At 48.5% G+C, this 22,483-nt stretch overlaps 1 protein-coding gene across 2 annotated transcripts in view; it reads left to right on the forward strand.

The window, feature by feature from the left end:
* LOC144104025 (E3 ubiquitin-protein ligase UBR2-like) overlaps positions 1-22,483 on the forward strand; it is an 80,977-nt gene that overhangs the window by 38,316 nt on the left and 20,178 nt on the right. For both annotated transcript variants that reach the window (XM_077636807.1, XM_077636808.1), the window contains exons 17-21: positions 8,528-8,778; positions 11,359-11,500; positions 13,899-14,004; positions 15,954-16,171; positions 20,779-21,032. In XM_077636807.1, the coding sequence (XP_077492933.1) occupies positions 8,528-8,778; positions 11,359-11,500; positions 13,899-14,004; positions 15,954-16,171; positions 20,779-21,032 (971 nt within the window). The remainder of the gene's footprint in view (positions 1-8,527; positions 8,779-11,358; positions 11,501-13,898; positions 14,005-15,953; positions 16,172-20,778; positions 21,033-22,483) is intronic.

Genomic DNA, 22,483 nt, shown 5'->3' on the forward strand with positions numbered 1-22,483 from the left:
GCTTCAAGCGATAAATGCGTAATAGTGTGATCACAAGGACAGTAGTCTGAAGCCTGTCTGCTTGTTTTAATTGCGATTCAGCGCCATCTCGTGTCAGGCGTCGGATAGGGGCGGCCATTTTCACGTGCCTTGTGCTAGCTTGCTCTCATGCTTGTGCTGTTGCAATCGGTTAATGAATTGCGGAGAAGAGCAGCTGGGGCAGCTGTGCTGCCTCTGATGGATGCACACCACTGTGCTGGTTACGGCACGTGTGCAACACGTGCAGCGCAGGTGCCGATACCTGGCAGGTGCAGATCTGGGCTCCGCGCTTGCTCCTGCTTGTGTGTGCTGCCTTACGCTTGCACAGACAGGCTCCAGCGTATGTGCAAGCACGTAGTGCGTACACCTAGGAAGCATTCATGGAGTCAGGGCCTTGGCTGCATGAACACCTTGGTGCCATTCTGGAGGAGGCACACTGAACCGAAACTACACGAATCAAGCATACCAGACACATTATTCGCTCCGTATGAATACTTCGAGGTTTTGAATACCAATCATTCGGATTGAATCCAATATCGAATACTTTACTATTCGACCGAATGGTCAAAATTATTGAATTTCGCACCAGCCTAATGACCACATTACACTTTGCGTTTTGTTATGCTGTCTAATCAAGCAGTGAACATTTTTTTGTAGTGTTGAGTCAGTCTAGCTTTGTTCAGTTTTAGTTGCAAACTTCATGAGCTATATTGAATAGCGTAAGGGGTATTTGCCTATATTTTTTCAGGGAATTTTTTTTATGTAAACAGATACTCGATTCGATATTTGAAGGAATCTCTTCTCGATGTTTGTATCCTAGTTGCATCAGAAAATTTCATAATTCACGCACCTCTACAGAAGGGCCTTTAAAGGGACACTGAGGAGAACTCTATCAAATTTGTTTTGTTAGCAAAATCTGATAGTTCGGCATTTCATGGGTTTGTTGCCGCTTGTCCGGGAGTGAAAGATGCATTTATTTCAAAGAAATTTGGATTCGAAGTTAAGAAATTTTTTCCCGCTGCTCCGATTCAAACTCGAGAACTCTTATGACATCACGAAGAACTCTTATGACGTCATAGGACGGAGTGATGTGAAACGTGACGTAAACGCAGACTCCTGATTTCTGGTGGCTAGCGGTGCGGTCTAGCAGCTGCCAAAATGAAGGCTACCGCCGCCGCACGTTGAAGGCATTTATCGGGGGTCACTATTGTCGCTTCGTGCACGTTTGCACCGGTGTCTTGCCAGCGTTACGATGGATTCCGTTCCCGAACCCGACGACGTAGTTCTCGCAAAAACTCCGACCTGCATTTCAGCGACCTCAGCCCCACAGAGCGTGCGATGCTTTTGGGGGAGCACGGTTAGGTTAGGCGCCGGCGGGTTGTTTTCCCCCTTCCGCTGTGAGCAGCCGTTGCAAACTAAATATCATAACCTCAGTGCGGGGAGCCGCGAGGGGCCCATCGGAGGCTGGCTGGGGCTTTGGGGGCCAACGGACTGTGATTCCTTGAACGGTGCGGTTGCACGGTGCAGCAGGCGGCGTCAAGGTCTCCCACGGTTGCAAGGGCCAAGTTATTTATTTATTTTTTTGCCACAAAAAGTGGATGGGTGCTCAAGGGTGGTTGCGTTTAAAGTTGGCGGCTTGAAACTAAAGCCGACGCACGATGCTTCAACGGCTTTCGCTAGATCCAATGGGTCCACTGGATCGGGCTCTCTCGCCCACTTGCATGTACCTTCAGATGTGTACTGTGAATGGATTAAATTAGCTGACAGCTCGAAAAGAACAGCTCCGCCCAACTGCCGAAGCTACTGAATTACGTCACAACGCGCACCTCGCCGCGGAGCCGAATCAGTCTGGCAGGGCCGGCGGCGGCTGGCGCACTCGGCGCGAAATAGAGACATGCTCCAAGTCTCCGCCAGTGCGGTCAGAGCGCGCCGAAGCCACCGAACGCTTCGGCGGTCAAGCGCAGTTGGAGTATAGAGGGTCTCGCTTTGGCCGACGCGATGTCGCCGTGCAGCACGTGCGCGCTGCGCCAGAGCATAAACGTGCCTTAACAGAGCCTGCACTTAACCGCTAACCAACATATTTGGTAGCAGCAACTATGGGAACCACTGAAACCCCCTGCCCACTCACTGAATAAAAAAACAACAAAAACCCTGTGCTGAGGCTCTGAATCGAACCAGGGCTTTTGGCGTTTGAGGCGGAGACTCTACCACTGCACCACGACGGCTCATGGTATAACCATCAATAAAGGCGCATCTAGTGAATGCACTCATTCGATGCAGAAATCTCCGCGCTTTCGCTACGTATATCCTGGCCTAACAGAGCTAGGCCATCAGCAATTGTTCTTAGCTGCCTTGTCTCCCGTCCCTAATAAATGATTTTCGTTAAGTAGTTTGAAGTTGACTGGCACAGCCGGGAATGTTTCGCCGGGCGAGCATGCGAATACACAAGGGCTGCCTTGTATGATCACCAACCATCGTGTCATCATAGCTTTTCATCGACCGTGGCGATCATCTGACAAGCCTTAACAGGCTCCTTCAAAGGTTAACTAGCACTTGAAGCGGCACTTGGAGTTCCTCTGCTGTTCGGCGCTTGTGAATCGAAGTGCGTCAAAAACAAAACCACGGGGCACGACGCAAAGCTCATAGACTCGAAGCGCCATAACAAATCGAAACTCTCCTGGCCGCCTGTGGCGCCGCCAAGCATCCGTTTTCTTTGCTTCCAACATTCAGGTTGTCTTTTGTCTGCCTTCCTTGTGTGATAAAAGTGCACTATTGGTTTTAAAACAAAACTTACTTCAATATGATCTGCGCAACCTACCTTTTTCAGCCTCAGAGATTCGCAAAACCAAGTAGGATGGAAAATTCCTCCAAGGTGGCGTCTCTTGTCCTATGACGCCATCACGCTTGTACTTAAGAGATTGGCCTGTGGCGGAGATACCTGTTTTTGGTTCTTGCCATTTTCTACCTTACAAGAGCTTTTTTTTAGTAAGAGCAGCGTTTTTGTGATCAGGATCTGGTATTCTAACGATACAAGCCAACTTCAGTTTCTCCTCAGTGTCCCTTTAAGAGTTGAACTGGGCACAACATTTTCCTGCAACGCATCTGTGTGTATATCAATGCTTGTGGGGTTTCTGGGATGAGTTCACTCGGCGCTATCAAGCTTACAAGCCTATGGCACATTTTGGCTCGGTTCGAGTCATGAACTATGAAGGGCTCCACTTTCTGCAAGAGGCAGGGCGACAAATCCAGCTTGGCAATTAGGAGGGGCCGTTCTGTTCATATCCTGCTTAAGAATGTAAGTTGTCGCTGTTGCAAATTTTTTTTTAGACCTTTGTACAGGCGGCGACAGATTTCGCGGACTCTCTAGGGGCTGTGAAAACGTCCTTCGAAAAATCAATTTAACCTAAAAAATCAGTTCAGCTTGTTGCTAATACAGTCGAGCCCACATATAACGGCCCCACTTAAGACAAACTTTCGCTTATAACGAACGAGACCTGCGCGCCTGTCAAAATATACATTGTTTCAATGGCACAAAATCACGTATAATGAACGTCATTAAGCCCTGCTGATCGGTTACAGCGAACGGACGGCGTAAACGTGGTGCCGCGATGCAAGATAACCTGCCTTCGACCCCTTTGTGCGCCCGGCGCGTGGTACATTTCCCTTAGCCTCATTACGGGCGAACTGCCCGCCCCGTTTCCTGCTTCTCTCGAGCGAGCTGCCCTTTCCCCGCCGATGCGCCTTCCAAGATCGCCCTCCCGCCCCCCTCCTTGCAACTCCGCTCCCCACTCCTCTCTCTCTTGCAAATCCGTGCGTGGCCTCCGCAATCAACCGCACCGCTGCCGGTGCCAATCTCGGAGGCCATGCTCCGTGAAGTAAGCCTTTCGTGGGAGCCAAGAGGTGGCTGCACTGACGCTCACAGACGCCCCTCATTGGTCTCTCCGCTGGCTCTGTGCGTCTGTATAGCTTGATTGCCGCTTTTTCACGTTGCAAGTCTGCCCTGCCGTGCGCTTTTGTCACTCTTGTTGCGGTGCGGACGTTTCGTTGGCTTCGTTCAAATCTCGGGCCCTGGTTGCAATTCGGGATGGCGGACGGGAACACCGTGCCCATTTCCATTGTATTCAGCGGTAGAGATGATGAAAGCGGTCAGGGCGGAGGTGACGGCCACTGGCGACCAGAAGTGCTTCCTCAAGGCCGGCTTCGTTGACACAGTGTCTGATGCCGAGCCTGATGCTTCGGAATATGACCAGCCCGGCAGCGATTTGTGGAAGTGCGTCGTCGACTCCGACATGGGGGGTCATGACATTGGTTGGAATCATTTTATTTCTGTAGATGACGACGCCGACACCGCGGAACCGTGCACAGACGAGGGTGTCGTTTCTGAAGTGCGGGACGATAGTGATGCGGAGGAATTGGATGAGGATGGAACTTCGCAGGCAGCACCCATAAGCGCGCCTATAGACCTCCTGCATGTTTGTAAACAAACGAGGTGGCGCTGCAGTCGCTAGCGAGCTCGTGGTAGGCAAAAGGTCGGGGAGTGGCGTCGCGGATAGGTGTGCGCGGGTTTTCAAGGCTTGTAGGCGCGTTTGCAGTTTCTGCGGATCACAGCAATGGTCGATGCTTCCAACTTAGTAATTTGTCGAAGTACACGAGCTCGCGTTGTCCACGTGCGGCCTATAAAGAGAAATAGTTTGCCACTGTGTATTGTATATATGGTTAGTAGTAAACATGTAGAAAGCGTTCCTGCCGTTTATTTATGCGCTAGGCATTGAATAAAACAAGTTTTGACACTCTGCACTAGCCGGAATGATTTTACTTCGGGACAGTAGTGAGGGGAAGTGCTGGCGTTGTTTCGCCGGAGCAGACATGCGCTCATCGTCTGCTGACATACGTACGTGTCGCGCTGCGCGAAAAGTGGGGACAGAGTCGTGTTCCCGATCTCCTGTCTCGCTTAGCGCTGTTTTTAGCCGCATGACCACGCACCAGCCAGGCCGACTTGTCCTCTTGTTAAGCTGGTCGATTTGGTGAAAATTTTTGATTTCTAGAATTATTTCCTTTCCTAGCCCTGAAGTCTAGTTTCGTGACGAAAAATTATAGCAAAATATTGAGTACAAATTTATAAATTACGCTTTTTAGAAGTGTGGTCGTCAAAAATTGTGAGGTAATTTCTTTGATTTCAGTGCCGCATTTCTTTGACCAAAGCGAAAGCGGAGATGCCATAAACGAGGGAATAAACTTTAAGGTTCGTTTTCTGACCTCTCACATTTTCTGCGACTGGATCACTCACCTTCGTAATTCGCATGAAAATCAAATGATTCCATTTGTCGCAAACTATTCCTGAGACGTTGAACGTAATAAATCTCTCGATTTTTTTCCCTACACGTGCAGCATTGTGTTAGTTATTTTTTGTAAGAAACGTTTTCATGTAACTATGCATGCATAAGTACTGATCATGTAGAAAAACAACTAATCGCGTCATCATACAGAACAGGGCTTTATGCACATGCTGGCATGAAAAAAACTGCGCACTATCTACTCAATTATTTGAGACCTAGCTTGGGGGGACTTGACGACGGTGTTAATTATAATTACCCAGAACTGCGCCAGGTATAGCTATAAATAAAAGGAATGACTGAAACTAGCGTAGGAATTTCATATTTGCACCAAGTTTAGTTACATATCGCATGCATGAATAACGAAAACACTTTTCATGCCGCGTCCCCTCTCAATCTCGCCCCGTGTCTGTTAGTAGCACGCCTGCGGCTGCTTCTTTCGAAACAAGATTCGCGATCATGTATTACCTCATGAAACATGACACATGCATGATGCAATGAAAAGGCATATGGCGTTTAGCACACTTAAGGTACGCTATTGTAAGCACACCAACACGACCGTGCAAGATTGACACAACATACCAGACTTCTTTCTACTCGAATGAAATAATTACGTCGTCATATCAAGAAACAGTTTCAAGTAAATATTAAATGTCATAAAACGCGCCATTTAAACATGGTGTGCTATTAACAAAAAAACGCATTCCTTGGGGGCGAGTGAACCTGTCGTGCACTCCGGCTCAAGGTGATAAGTACGTGTGCAGCTACATATGTCTTTTTTTTCCTTGAGCAATTATCAGCCTACTATCCTGAAGTTCAGGTGAATGAACGCAGTAACTTGCATGCATTAAGTGCATTGAGTGGCAGTGCCTATCGACTCCCAGACTTCGCGCTTTACTACCGTGGCCCAATGCCTGTTAGCCAGTTTCCGAATGCGGCATTTATGCGCGAGAAACCTATCGAGGCTAATTTAATATTTTTTATGCTACTACGCAGATCCAGCAGTGACGCAGCTGGTCAATATATGCTGCTTCTGCAGTGCACAGGCTTGAAGCAGCCGCCGGTAACTGCGGCAGCTGCAGTAGGCACGGGCAAGCGGAACCTGTTTTGCCTACCATGCGAAAGTCGCTGCTAACATCAGCGCCACCGCATCTTCGTGACGTCGCGGGGTGAAGGAGGTCCATAGCAATGGGCTACATAGAGAGCCTCAGACAACTTGTCTATGCCAAGGGCCTCGGCGAAGGGCACGCTTCTGGTTTAAATAAACTGGAAACCTCCCTCATCGGATCTGCGCTGCAAAAACAGAGGTCCATCATGGACTTTTTCGCAAAGAAAACATTTTGTTTTTTGATAAGCAACAGTCTTTAAAGCTGTGGTCCACTTACTACGAACTTCGGGATATGACGAAGGGACACCGCATGACGCTAATGTTCATTATAAGCGGGCTCGACTGTAAGCCAAAGGAAGGGCCAAGCAGTTCAGTACATATTCTAAATCTCCTTGTGACTAAATCTCGCCCCGCGTCATGTACACAGGTGATGGGCAGCGACCGTTTTCATGAGTTCGACATGCCGCCGATGAACACACGTGTTGGGACAAAGTCTAGCGGCAGAGGCGAACCCACTTCTGCGGGAATTGCGCTGCCTCCGCAGTACAAAGGGCCCAGAACGAGAAGGTGAAGATGGCAAAACAATAAGAACTGACAAATGGCCAAAGCAAGCGCTTTGTCGCTGTTGGCTTTCGTAATTAGGCCTTGTGACTAGAGCCAAAAGCGACATTGTAACCGGCGATATGCATTCTGTGGTGTCTTGCACATAATGAAAGGTGTCTTGCCCGTAGTAAAAACACAGTTGTTGATGGTTTTACATTATAAAACTCAGGGTTGCAGTGTGTTTTGCTGCTGGTATGCTCACCTCAATTTGAAATGCGCTACCATTTTCTTCCGCGCCTTCTGTCTCTGTGAAGCCATATGCCTCCCACACGCTTCGCTGCTGCCTCTTTCCGCATTCAGGATAAACTGTGCATGGATGAGTCCCATGAACTGTGACTACTGTTCAAGTTTGTGTGATGGACGACGTTCAAGGACAGAGCGAATCCGAAACCACGTGGGCGCGATGTGCCGACTCGCAGAGATTATCAGCCTCGTCATTTAAGAAGCTTCCTTTTAGCTCGACTTTCGTTTTGTTTGATTTTTGGACTGAAATTTTTGATCTCCCTTGCAGTTTGAATTACAGTAGAATCAGTGATACGAACACGGTTGATATGAATTTCTCGATGATACTGTCACCGATAAACGGTCGAAGCACACAGGCCAGGTTTAATGAGACGTGCTGGGCGTGCAAGAGAGCAGGGAGCTCGAGCGAAGAAGATGACAATCCCCTAGCCCCTCGAGTGCGCAAGGCATGGCAAGTCCCATCTAAAACATTTCGGCCGCGGTATGGTGCCACTGGATTGATTGGTACTGTGGCAATACGAATTAAATTCCCCTGCCAGACTGCATTGTGTAGAATGTGCAGAATTTCGGATGTTCCAAACTCTCTCCCTCGCCTCTACGGATGATACGAGCCGTGACCGCACGCTCGAGCACTAAGCGCTGCCAGTACATCGCTGAAGTCGCAATCACTAATCGCGTGGTGGTCTGTGGCCTGCACATCGCCGACGTCGCGATCGCTAATCGTGCGGTACGCACGACTAGCAAGCTGTGGCTGCACAGCAGTGAATAAATCCTGTCAGCCGTAAACGGATCTGCGTGAATGCATTTTTCATGCTTCTGCATAGTAGTTTTATTCGTTTGGGTGATACAAAATTTCTGATGATGCGAATTTTTTTGTGCAACCCCGCGAGATTCTTATCACTGAGATTCTGCTGTAATAAGGTTCCTCCGCACATTATATGGTGGCTTGAGCATTGGCGGCGAGTGCGAACGACGTCCGGAAAATCAAGTGGTCAGGTGTGATGAGTCTGAAATTTCAGGCGCTCTTATATATTGGCTCTATGGGCTAAGTCATAGTGCCGCGAAAAAGTCCGAATAATCAAGCATATCCGAAAAAAGAGGGGTCCGAATTTTTGGTCGATGACTGCGTTTGTGTTTTGCATAATGTTTGTTCTTCAAGCAGCGGTCATGTTGTTGGAAAGTCTTTAGAAAATGCTCTCCTGTGTGTCTCTCCTGTGTGTAGGACCGCCTGCAGCTACCGCCACCACCGCCGTCGTCGGGTGGGGAGGACGAGGACGACTCGGCCTCGGGCCCGGGGCCCTCCAAGAAGGAGGCGGCGGCGGCATCCTCCGTCGAGGAGGAAGACCCTACATGTGCCTTTGCGGACCTGCGTTACGGTCCCCATGCCAGTACCTGTGGCCATGTCATGCATGCCCGCTGCTGGCAGAAGTTCTTTGAGTCGGTCGTCACCAAGGAGCGGCGGCGGCCGGCAAGGTGGGTGTCTGGTGCTCTCTTCTCACTTGTAACGATGCCTAACAGCTTGTGTACAGAAGCAACAGGGGCTGTATAATGGTACTGTTCTACAATTGAGATCACTCTACACAGCTAAACGCGAAAGGAATAAAACAGGAATAAGCTGTCCTCTAACACACTCCTGTTGTTTAGGGGCATGGTACTCTGCCCAAGCCCTGGAGTAGATTTCCATCACTAAAAATGTGGAATACTTACGGTTGGCAACTGACACAGATTCCCTTTTCAACACATGTGAAGTTCTAGCAGTTGAGAAGATCTTAACCGATGTCTCAATCTCCTCTGTTTGCTGACCTCGGGACCTCCAGTGCCGCATTTGAAAGCCTTCTCCCATTGCTAACTCCATATGCCTGACAGTACGTCTGTTGTCAAGGGTAAGCATTGGATATATTTAGTGATTGAAGTCTACTCCAGAACTGGAGCTGCATACCCTATCCCTAAAAGGGATTGCGCTAGAGGATAGATCACTCTTTTTTTACTCCGATACAGGCGTATTTATGTCTGGAGCGTAAAAGCTCCACCGCTTCTATTGGCTGATGCCATCCCCCTCCTATTGGTCGCTGCCAGCCAGCGACCAGTAGGAGTAGGTCTTTTAGAGCCATCTCATTTGTAGAGCAGTACCGTAATACAGCCCGAGTGGCACACCTCTGCGACACCTGTGGCAATGCAATGCTGCCATGCAACTTGTGTATAGAGAGGCAGCCATGAGCGCCTGTGCAATACATATGACAATTCCAAACTGCTACAGTAGAATCTCGGTGATACGAACATGGTTGATACAAATTTCGCGATGATACTAATTAGAAAAATTCCACGGTCAGAGTACATTGTGCATAACGTACGGAATTCCAGATGTTCCGAACACCCTCCTGCGCCACATCGAATGATATGAACATGTGGGTCGCGATCGCACCCTCAAGCACTAAGTGCGGCCCTCACATCGCTGAAATCGCGATCGCTAATTGTGTGGTATGCACCGCGAGCAGCGACGGTGCGCGGCCTTCACATCGCCGAAATCTAGATTACTAATCGCGCGGTATGCACTGCGAGCAGTGAATGGTTGTGTGCGGCCCTCATATCACCGAAATCGCAATTGCTAGTCGTGTGGTACGCACCGTGAGTAGCATAGCCGCACGGCTGTGAAGAAATCCCGTCTACTGTAAACAGATCTGCGTGCATGCATTTTCTATAGGTCTCCTCGATTTGGCTACACTTTTGGCACCAGTTCAAAAGGTGCAGCACTCTCGCACTCGATTTGACAGGGCAGCTAGCGCCACCTGCACTTTGGCACTCGATTTGACTTCGTGCTGCATGAGTTCTGCACTGCTGCATTAGCCTCTGGGCGAGTTCTCTTCTCGTGCAAGGTGCTTGGCGCGCTTCGTAGCAGACGGCTCCTCGTCCATGCTTGTTTTAGTGAGTGGCGTTGAGACCATGGTTGAGACAGCCGTGTACCCTTGAGAGACGCGGAATCTGCGCCATGTCCTCACCAAACAGCTAAAATGACAGTGCGCGTACGTGTGTGTATGCGTGCATGTGTATGCGTGTCTGTGCACGCGCGTAAGCGACTGGCTGGCATGGCGCACTGCGTACGGGTTTTCATCGGTCTGTCCAGCCTCGCACGTTGCTTTACACCATTTTCCTTTCGTGTGCAAATATGATTATTGCACGCAGCACGATGGTTAGATGTTGTTGACCGCAACGCTCGACTCACTGCGATATCAGTACCTCCACTTACGGCAGTGACTTGGCCTGAGGTCACCGTCAGCCCACACCTTCGCCTGCCAGTTAGTCTCTGATAGTCATATTCGTCGTCACTGTTCGCTGAAAGTGAACGCGATCGAGTCGAGTTCAAATATAGACCACGTTATCAGGCAAACTCTTGGCGGACAACCGCAGTCACATTTGATAGAACGGAAACAGCTTGAATCACGTATATGGACTGTAAAATATCGTATCAAGCGGAAGTCTGAATAACCTCTCTAATTCAAAGTTTGTTGCTTCTTCAAAGTGCCCGTTGAATCGGTGACGGTCGACCGGCCTGCGCCACTTTGCTCAACGCAACGGAAAGCACGGTGTAAAATTCTTCACCACTTTTATAATTCAGAAATTTCATAGCCGCTCTACAAGATGTGCCACTTCGAGCAAATGCACAGCGTTCAATACAGCTAGCACAATTCCCCGCATATGTCAAAACACGCGACAAACACAAACACACGGCCGCAGCAGACGAACATTTCTGCACTTTTGCACTCGATTTTGCCGCTGCACAGCGAGCACTAGTGTCAGGCTACACTCGCGCCGTAAGATCTGGCGCTGCACTGGCGTGCCACTTTTGTGAACTAGCGCAAGAAGTGCAGCCAAATCGATGAGACCTTATGCTTCTGCATATGAATTTTTTTTTGTTTGGGTGGTATAAAATTTTGTATGGTACGAATTTTTTCTCGACCCCGTGAGGTTCGTATCATATCACCGAGATCCTGCTGTATGCAGCTTGTGTAGCAAGAGGTGCTGCCTGCCATAATTGTTTTGCCCATGGCCACGCAGGTATGGGCGGCACATTAGCTTCAACGTGGAGAAGCGAGAGTTCCTTTGCCCGCTGTGCGAGTGCCTCAGCAACGCAGTGGTGCCGCTGCTCCCCCCAGTGTCGGCTCTGGTGGCCCCCGAGTGCCTCGAACGGGCTGCCCAGGTGAGTTGGCTGGGAAAGGCCGAGTCGTTGATGGGGCAGGAAGCGTGCAATAAAATTTGGGGATGAAAACATGAGGACGGTAGAGAGAACACAGTGCTGATGTTAGACAGGTGCTGAAGGAGTGCGAGTAGTGTGTGCATCTATAACACACGGCTGGTTTCTGTTACTTACAAAGTGCTGCTCTCAAAACAACCATCACCACCGGGCGTATATAGTGGGTATCCCTTTCTCAATGTACCGTATAAACGTGTGTAAGGGCCGCGCCCGTGTATGGGCTGCACCCTGTTTTCCAGAAGGAAATATTAGCAAAAAAATAATACCCGGGTAAGGGCCGCACCCAAACTTTCCACACTGCCCATGCAGGAATAGCCTTCGAAATGCACGCGCTGTGGCCTCCGCGATTAGCTCCGACTGCGAGCAACTGCGCGCTTGATCGCGGAGGCAATGCATGTGCACAGGAGCTTCCAGGTGCCGCCCATGGATGGCGCCAGAGTCCGGGACTCATGATCATCATAGTCAACTTTTTCCTCTGCCGCGAGCTCCCGCTATCCATATCGGCATCAGTATCACCAGCTCCAGCGTTTTGTTGGCTCTCAAAGGCACGAGAGTTGTGGTTCATCGTAGATATGGCTTTCGCGTGCTGCCGCCGAGTGTTGCAGTTTTAGCACGATGGGCAAGCACCTTAATTGCTGCACGGCTGGGAGTTTGCTTTCGAACATGGCAAGTGCGCAACGGGCAAGAAATTCGACGTGGCAGAGAAGTGCGCCCGACGATGGTGCAACCAAAAGGATGTATTGAGGAACACAAGCTGCAAAAAGCGCGCTTTCCGAGGCAAGCCGTGCAAGTTTCCCGAACTGGAAGGAAAGCTGCTCTGCTAAGTGGTGGAAGCGTGGAACTGTGACTACGCGTTGACAGCGGACGTGCTGCGCGACTTTTTGTGGGATGAGCGTGCACCGGAGCACAGCACCAGCTCGGAGTCGGAATACACCGGTAGTGGCGATTGAACGTAGAATAAATGCCGCTCATTTCCTGATTGGTGTGTTTCTACTTAAAAAAAAATTTTTTTTACGCAAATCGCGTGTATGAGCCACACTGCGAAAATTGGCCCTCAAATCTGGAAAAAAAAGTGCGGCCCTTACACGCGTTCGTTCATACGGTACGTGGCCGCAAGCAGCACTTGTGAGCTGAGAGTTGGCTTTCTTGCAAGCTTTTGTATACACGGAATAGAATGTTCAGGGAGTAGGCCTGTGTGGATACTTTATAAATTTCTTATATTGGGCTGAATAGGGACGTATTTGATATCCAGTTCGATCGGTAATTGCGGAAGTATTTGTTTTAAGCGAACGGTCTTTCTGGAACACTTGCTTTTTGTGGCTTCGGTTTGATGTGCTTCCTGTGTATGGCAACATGGTGTGCTCAAAGGCAACAAACCGCTCAGCTCGCAGTCAGGACTGGCAGTGTGAGGCAAGTGACCATCAAAGATGATATTATGGCGCAGCTTCCACGCCTTCCACTGGCAGGTATCCTGCATGAGTACTAAATGGCAAACCAAATTGCCAGCAGTCTGGTAGTTTCGAATCCCGGTGTGATGCACGCTCCGGACAAACCGGAAATTTGCTTTGGCAATACCGACCACTTGTCTGGGATAGTGACCGCCTGCTCGAGCGAGCTGGGTAAATGGTGCGCATTTCGAATTTTCGTTAGTGGAACTCATTTGTATAGAAATTGGTTCCTTGTTTTATCACCTGGAGCTATCATGAACCATGGTAGGAATAGAAACCGTCTCGGGCAAAGTACTACCTGGATGCCCTCATATTATGCAGTGGTGGCGCATCAATTGTATGCTCCGCCACTGCATGCGACCTCGTCGACACATACAATTGTGACTTTATCTGGTCACCTGCGCTCGCTCGCGCTGACGGGAGTTTCACCTCCTATATAGTCCTGCTCCGTGGTGTAGGTAAACTTCGTCAGTTCTGGATGGGCATTGTTTGCAAGAGATTGACATACCTGGAATGAGTGCACCGAAAACTTCAGTGCAGTTCTTTTTTCTTTTTGTGTAACTGCGTTGTGTGTTAAAGGTATTCAAATATTTTCTTCGAAATACCCAAAAGTTTGCTTCCAGCCAAAACAAAAAACCACTATTCACACAAGCCTGTTGCCTATCGGCTAGACATACAGCTCAAATTTCTTAGCAGTTAAATGTGCCCGTGTCTCTTGACTTATGTCCTGTTTCTTATGCATCGTGGCTGGTAAACTATGCCACACCAACTAGCCCAAACCGCTGCCTCAGTGAATTTCAGATTTCATTCTTTTTCTCAAGAGTTTGGTACGTAGAACTCTGTGTTTAGTAATAAGCACAGCTTTTTTTTTTTTTTTCTGTTATCCGCTGTGACAGGTGCAGGCTGAGGGCCGAGACCCAGGCTTTGAGGCTTGGCTGTGGGGTGCCCGCCAAGCCTTGGAGCAGGCTATCCTGCTGCGCCGAGAAGGGCCGTACCAGGAGGGTGAGTACATACTGCGTCATCCTGCTTGTTACACAGAAGGGGTCGTACACTACTGTTACAGGGGCTGTTGTCAGAGCACTGAGTCTCACCAGGCAGCAGTGTGCAGTAGCCGACTGATTTTTCAGACCCTGATAATTTGTACTTGCATGATATTTCGGACTTTATTGAGGAACTGTCACACACCTCATACGAATCTGCATATTTTGCGGCCAGTATTTCAGACTCTGTGGAGTTTGCAATTTTAGGCTAAACTAGTCGCCAGCAAGATGCTGCCTAGTCTGGAACCTCTGTTTTTATATGAGCGAACATTGCTACCACAACCAGCCAACTCCACTGCTGCAAAAGGTAGGCGCCATCTTGGGTTCGGATGGGCTCATCAGAATGGATTGGCCTGCGCAGACTTAGCAATCTGTGCCTCTCATTGTTGGCATTTCAGTTAATGACACTCTCTTTGTTTGTATTGAAGTGCACAAAAATGAGATAGCAAGTGTGAGTTTGCGATTAATTGCATTGATGACGTGATAATGGCAGTGTCTGCCATGGCTCAAATGATGCTGCCAGTGGTGTCTGCAGGAGGTGGGGAAGAGGAGGCGTTTTCTTTTCCTGTGAGTTGCCTCCCTCGGTTTCGCACCCATCATTGCCCAGAGAAATGGACTCTGTCCTCGCCTCTCATGGCATTCACTTGTGGCATTCTCGTGGCAGAGCATGTAATGCAAAGGTAAGATAACCTCTGGTCCTTAAGGGTAACGGAGTGGATTCCAAGAGAAGGCAAGCGTAGCCGGGGGTGGCAGAAAGTTAGGTGGGCGGATGAAATTAAGAAGATTGCAGGGGTACGATGACCACAGCTGGCACAGCACAGAGCTAATTGGAGGGACATAGGAGAGGCCTCTGCCCTGCAGTTGACGTAGTCAGGATGATGGTGATGATGCGGAACCTACCGTAAAAACCGGAGGATATGTCGAATTTTTTTTTCAAAAAACCATGGCAAAATGTAGACCCGGTGCCTTATATACCAGTCATTGGCAGAAAAACTACGGAAATCTTGCAACAATGGGCAGTTGAAGTCAACAGCTTCCATCGCCATCAGCAGCAGCGTGGCGTGGTACCTCCATTTTGCGTTTCCGTCGTTGCAAAGCTATTTTGGTTAAAGGCTGCTTTTTCACATTTTGTTTCAAAATGAGTGGAACCCGACGCCAATTCACCGTCGCCTTCAAGAAAAACGCGACTGGGTATGTGGAAGCTCACGGCAACCTGGCGGCACAGCGCAAATTTGGAGTATATCTGAAAAGAGCATTTGGTACTGGTGGAGGCAAAAGCTGCATATTACAACTTGCAGCAAACAGAAGAAAACATCATTCCGTGGGCAGATTGCAGCGTATCCAGAATTGGAAGGAAAGGTTTTCGAGTTTGTCCGGGAGCTGCGTGCAAGATCGCTGCCTGTGACTGCCGAATGCATCCGCGTGAAAGCGGCAGAGATCACGGCATGGAGCAGTGAAAGAAGCGAGAGTACGCGCATGTGTACACATGCGCGTACCTCGTTTGTTTTAGCCGCTCCGTGCCGTGATGATAAGGTGCTGACATACACACGGGTCGATGAGCGCGCGATACTATTAAAAAATTGGCCGGGTGCACATATGAGCAGCATTTAAATGAAAATAAATGCTGTCACCATTATGCAACCTGTCGAGTCGCATTTGTTTCAAGGTAAGGGGGACTTTCGGTACTTTTTTCATTGAAAAAGATTTTTTTCATTTTCAGAATTGGTTAGTTGGCGGGTCGGGTCGACTTATATTCTGGTCCGACCTATAGTCCGGTTTTTACGGTATTCCCATTTTACCATGGCTGGCCTATCAAAAGTAGGATGAAAATAGGCCGTGCTTGTATCCAAGCTGTTGCTGAAGAAATGTGACGTTTTATTTTTCTCCTCCGCGGTCTCAACCTGCATGCAGACAAGCTCCACCCGCAGCTGGTGCCTCCTCCCTTGAAAGCTGTGCTGGAGTCGCTTCCCCGCGATGTGGCCGAGCATCTGTCCCGCCTGTACGCCTGCTACGAGGAACCGCTCCGAGACAGTGCCAAGGACGGGGTCGAGGGCACCGGCGGTAATGGCACGCAGTTTCCTGGCACCCTGTCCGAAATGCTCAAGCTCTTCTGCCAGGCCTGCTACATGGTGGGTCCGGATGTGCCTGCTGGGAAGTTTGTTGCTTTTTATCTGCAGCCATGGTTCTTGGCCACAGATGTGTGAGACAACCTCTCAGCGCCAATTACGGGGTTTGGAGAGCTCTGTGAAAGTGGATTACAAGGAGCAGTATAGCGGAAATATGATCATTAATCCCCCATTTTTTGAAATGACCCGCATTTTGTGATGAATTAGCGGCAGCCTGGGGATCCTTCACAGAGATAATGTGCTGAAAGCCTGGATTGCACATTGTGAGATTTAGCATGCCCTGCCTGGTACTAAATGCTTATGCCGCGTGCTACAAAAGTTTGAACTTGACCGATGTTTTCAGATATGCGCCTTTGAGTTAACAAGGGTTAAAAGGGGAAAGGGTTCTTAAAAGAAAATTTTTATCTTGAAGTCTCAATCATAAATCCTTTGGGAACATGAGTTTTTGCAGTGGTTGAGAGTTTGATCCACAGCGCTGTCGGGTACCTACTGGTGATGCAGTGGGTACGAGCTTTCCCCTGGTCTGGTGCTTGACTCGCCAGGGGTGAAATGCTTTGGGCATTGGTCTTTTAACTCCATACTGAGTAGTGAAAAGGGCCACAATGAGCTTTGCTGCACGGGGTGAATTTCGGTCCCTCGAGGCATTCGTCACATATAGGCGTCGGTACCGTAGTGGAATTATTCACTGGGTACGTGCTGGACTATGCGGTACTGTAACTTGTGTCTGGGCTGCGAAACTGGCTCCAAGCTGAGCACTGATGGCTACTAGCTTTGGTTATCGCGCCACCAGTGCTGGAAAAACACTACTTGCAAGTCTGGCCAAATGGAGATCGGAGGCAGGCAAAGTTTTATTTGAGAGGTCGCTACAGCAGCATAACCTGTGCAACACAACCATGTTATGCGATGTGGCCATTCGCACATTCAGCGCCATTCAAAATGCGAAAGTCTATGGCTGTGTTGAGGTAGTCAAAGAAGACTGCACTAATCATCTGTGGAAGCGTGTGGGCACAGCAGTGTGCAACCTCTTGCAGAAGCACAAGGGTGAATGCAAGCAAAGCCTGAGTGGCAGGAAACGACTCACAGCTGCGCTAGTTGAAAAGCTGGCTGAATATTATGGCCGGATGCTAAGATCTAATATAGGTGATGTGGATGCAAAGCAGTGAGCCATGATGGCAACGCATTACTACATCATGTAATAACCATATGCAATAACTATATGTATGTAAATGTAATAACCATATGGGAAAAATTAATGAAAAGGTTGTCTTGGTACCAAGATGGCCTTTCTTTTCTTTTTTTTTTTTTCAGAAGTTTTCCTGCGGTGTAACTTTGGTTCAAATTGGTGTAAAACATTAATTTCTGCTTTAACTCACTTTCCAACCATTTCTGATCATAATGACATGTCAGTCACTTCCATAATTTACTTGCTGTGAAGCATTTTTTCTCTCGTTTTCTCAAAACAAAAATTTTGGAGGAGTGATATCTCTTGAACTGCTTGTGCTGTTGTCTTCATTGTTCTTTTACTACATAGGGACACTCTTGAACAGGGCATTGAGACTTGAACTGTTATGACGAGGCAACATTAACAAAACCACTTATTTATCTTAGGTGCCAACTTGGGCTTTTGCGCACAAAAGTTTGACGTCCTGTAACTTGGATTCAAATTTATCTAGCACATTTATTTTTGGTTCGTTGTACTACTCTACGACCTTCCTAGATCATTCTGGCAGGCCCACTTTCATCATGCCTTAGAGTATTTAGTAATTAGCGCACCTCCAAAGAAAGAACATAAATCGCCTAAAATTTTAAAAACTATTTGTTGTACAAAAAAATCTTATTACATAATCGAAATCAGAATGCCAAAATATGAGTGGTGCAAGTTTCATCCAAACTAATACCCCTGTCACACTGGCAAATTTAACATCATTCAAATTTGTTGCACCGAATGTCATTTGATGCATCAAATGTCATTCGGTCTATTTCGGGGCTACACGGTAAAAAATGCCATTCGAAAATGATAGTAGTGACGATACTGAAAAAAGAAAAATACAATGAAGGACGTTAGCACGCATAAAAGATGTTTGAAATTATTGTGTAGTGTTTCAAAAGCAGGTGAGAACATTTCTGTGCAATATTATAAGCTTAAAATATTACCGTATTTATTCGAATCTCGGCCGATAGTTTTTTTCAAATAATCATATTCCAAACTCTAGGGTCGGCTTAGATTCGAGGATTTTAAAAGACGCTCCAGGTTTTCATTGCAAATGCTAAATGTGGTGCATAGCTAACGCCATTTAGAAAAGTCAGTATCGGAGCTGCTACTAGCCGTGCCAGTAGCCAACCGTACACAAGTGAGGTCGCCATTTTGACCTGTGTCTTGTCGGCCGTATCGGTATGCGGCATGGTGTTATCGCGATGGCACCAAGCAGGAGATGCCACTACTGTGCCGCTTTCAAGCGAAAAGTTGTGCTAGCCGCAGATGCATCGTCGAACCTTAAGCCGGGCGGGACTTCGGCGTCGGCGAGAAAAACATCTGTCGTTGGAGGGGACAACGACAGGAACTTCTTGCGTGCGCCGCAACGAAGATGGCATTTTAGTGGACCAAAGAAAGGCCGTCACCACGAAGTGGAAACAGTTTTGGCCGACTTTGTTCGAACACAGAGAGCAGCTGCCCTTCCAGTGACAACAGAAGTGCTCCAAGCGAAAGCTAGGGAACTTTCGAGGGAACGAGGCCTAACGGCAAAGGATTTCAAAGCCAGTCGGGGCTGGCATCAGAAATTCATGAAGCGCTTCGGCTTCAGCCTCCGACGTCGCACTTCAATCACCCAGAAGCTGCCAAGCGATTTCGAAGAAAAGCTGATAGGTTTTCAACGCTATGTGCTGCAAAGAGAGAGAAGCGGCAGGCTACAACTTTGGGCAAATCGGCAACGCCGACCTGACGGCTGTGTATTTTGATATGCCAGTGGCGTACACCATGAATGAAAAGGGTGCCAAGGAGGTGAAGGTGCGCTCTGCGGGCTACGAGAAGCAGCATGCAACTGTGATGCTGTGCTGCACAGCTGATGGGCATAAACTTCCTCCTTATATGATATTTAAAAGGAAGACACTGCCTGCTCGAGGAACTTTCCCAAGAAATGTCATTGCGCTGGCAAATGGGAACGGTGGAGGACAGGTGCGATGGTGGAAGAGTGGGTTAAGATTGTGTGGCGATGGCGTTCAGGAGCCTTTTTGACAAAGAACTCGCTCCTTGTCGTCGACTCTTACTGTGTGCACTTGACCGACAGCATGAAGGCTGCGCTCGCCCAAGTGAACATGGACCTCGCTGTCATACCGGGCGGCATAACGGGCCAGTTGCAGCCACTTGATGTCTGCATCAACAAGCCTTTTAAGGATTGTCTGCAGAAATATTATACGAACTGGTTGACTGACGAAGACAACATGCTAACGGCAACGGGCCGAATCAAACGTGCATAGCTATCGCAGCTAGCAGACTGGGTAGCTGCAGCGTGGGACGACATCCCAGGTATTTTGATCGTGCGCGCCTTTAAAAAGTGCAGCATATCTAATGCGCTTGACAGTACCGAAGATGGTGCACTGTTTGAAGGTGACAGTGACAAGGAACACGACGACGAGTCTAGCAGCGACGACGACGTTTAATGAGCACTGCACGTTAAGATTCAATAAATGCTGTTTGCATTTTGTGTACGCTGTCCTTGCTTTTTTTGTTCGGCCTACATTCGAGGTAATATATATTATTTTTGTTGGCTTCGCACTTTAGAGAGTCGGCTTAGAATCGCGGTCGGCCTAGATTCGAGTAAATATGGTATTTCCGGCCATTCTGCAGCACTTTAGCCATCAAAAAGCCAAGCCAAGTACAAAGCACCGTGCGGAAATGACTTCCAAAAGGTGAAATGCTCAGTTACATCTTAGTACTTCAGAGCTAAACGAACATGTAACGCCAGCCAGCAAAAAACACGTAACCCAAAATGATCGACGGTTGAGGGAAAGGCCCAGCTTCACACTCGGTCGTTGGCTGCTGCTGAGACCGAGAGAGTAAGAGCTATCCACAACAGCGTTTAGTGTGAACAGGTTCACACCGGAGTTAACAATTTTTTTTAGCAGAACTAAATAAATACAATTTCTAACTTTGGCAGTGCGTGCACTATTTATCGCATCACTTGTTTCTGCTTTGTATCTGGTGTCCACAGCAGACATTCAGTTCGAAATCGAATGCAAATGAGTTCCCCAAACTCATTAATGGCGAATGTCATTCGAACCTAATAACAGTAAATGTTTCCGTGTAGCAGCAGATTAGTGACATTTGGTGCTAATGTCATTCGATGTGAAGAACATTAATTTTGCTAGTGTGACAGAGGTATAAGATGGGTGTCATCCCTGGCAGGGCCAGTCTATGTCATCCATCTGGCATTAGGATTGCAGTTTATACGAGTTGGCGTGAATTCATGTTGATAGAAGAGCATGAGCTTGTTTCGCGTGAGGTCCTTTCTTTGCGCTGTATTTTTTTTTTTAATGTGCGCGTAACTGGGATCTCATGTACTTACCTTCCTCTATCGCCTATTGTCTCTGTGCCTCCCCCTTTTTTGTCTCAGGTGGGTTTGGATGCGCACCCAAACGTGGACGATGACCGGGTGCCCGCCCAGGTGTGGTGGTCTTGTGCCTACACCATCCACGGTGCCGAGTGGCTTCTGCGGGGCAAGCCCCTCCTTGGTGACCTCTCAGCACGACGGTTGCACTGCCTTGAGGCGCTGGTGCGCACCGCGGCCGCCTCTCTGCGTGTGTCACCTCCCATGGCTGTGGCCAGTCATTGCCTGCGCCTGCTGGGCAGAGTGTTTGCCGTCTCCAGGTATGGTTACCTCACTGCTGTGAGTGCTGAATTGAGGGTGCTGGCAACGCAGGTGGTGGGAGTGTTGGTGCTGGGAATGTGGGTCCTGTCACGTGAGTGTTGTTGTGATTGAAGGAAGGAATGCAGAGGAAAGTGCACGAGGCTGTCAACTGGCTCCAGTTGAGCCACAACCGCCTCAGCTTGCGGAGAGAGGAGAGTTGAAAGAGATATGAAAGGAAAGGTTGAAAGACTCATTGCAGCAACTGTGTTTGCTGAAGCAACGATGATTGTTTCAGCAACAGTATTTCTCCTGAGTGCAAGGAATGTTGATGTGGGGAGGGGAGTTGCCTTGAAAGCAAATGCTGGGAATGCGGGGGCGACAATGCAGGTGCCGGGGAGGTTGGTCCTGTCAGTGTGAATGTAGATGTGGGTGCCAGAATGGGGTGCCTGCAATGCAGGTGCAGGGAACACGGGAGTGCCGGCAATGCAGATGCAGGGAATGGGAGCGCCAGCAAATCGGGCACCAACAATATATATGCTGGGAACATTGGTGCTAGAGTGAGGGTGTTGGCAATGTGGGGGCAGAGAATGGGTGCCAGAAACAGGGTGCCTGCAATATAGGCGCGGGGAATGGGAGTGCAGGCAATGCAGGTGCTAGCAATGTGGACGCCAAGAATACAGATGAATGCCTTCCTAGGTTGGCCACCCACTTTGGGAATGATATGACTTTGTATAATGCCGTCCAATTTTTCGAGCTTGATGGGACTTGAAAAGTGGCGTTAATAATTGTCCTATTAATTGACTTGCATTTGAACCATAGTGATGCCTTCATCACATCTGCACTACATCCCACGTTACCATTACGAATATGTGCAACATGGCTGCGGGTTGTGCTGCAAGCCATTCCACTAACTCATTCTGCGCTAACATTGTACAACACCCCTCGCTGTCCTCATGAGGTGACGACAGCATCCCTTTTTGTGTGTGATTATGGTTGTGAAGATTGATAAAGGGAACTGGTGGAAAAAAAAAAAAGCGAGCCCTGGGCCACGGCGGATGCTGCAGCTGTCTCGTTGTTGCCATCTTTGTATCCCACATAGATGGAAACGAAGAATGTACCATAAACACTAGCGGTAACAGTCAGGAACAGAAATTGCACAGCCCTTACATATATAAGCCAATCCGTCTGAATCTGTTGAATCCAAGATGGCTGCTTCCACGGCGACAAAAGGGTAGGCTGTTGTGGAAGTGATGATGACTTGCCTCTATGTTAAGTCTCAAAATTGAACTTTTACATTCCAGAATCTTGCTGGCGTCTATTTTATTCCAAGAAATGAAATGCTTTGACTCCACGGAGTCCTAAATTTTTCGAGCATGTGATGGTTCCCCAGTAAAGCCGTATTTAAAGGAGTCGGAAAAATCGGTCCGCTACTTTACCAGGATCCTTTAGCAGCTTCATTACGGCTCGTGAA

Source organism: Amblyomma americanum, chromosome 9 (genome assembly GCF_052857255.1).
Source record: "Amblyomma americanum isolate KBUSLIRL-KWMA chromosome 9, ASM5285725v1, whole genome shotgun sequence".
NCBI classification, from domain to species: domain Eukaryota; kingdom Metazoa; phylum Arthropoda; class Arachnida; order Ixodida; family Ixodidae; genus Amblyomma; species Amblyomma americanum.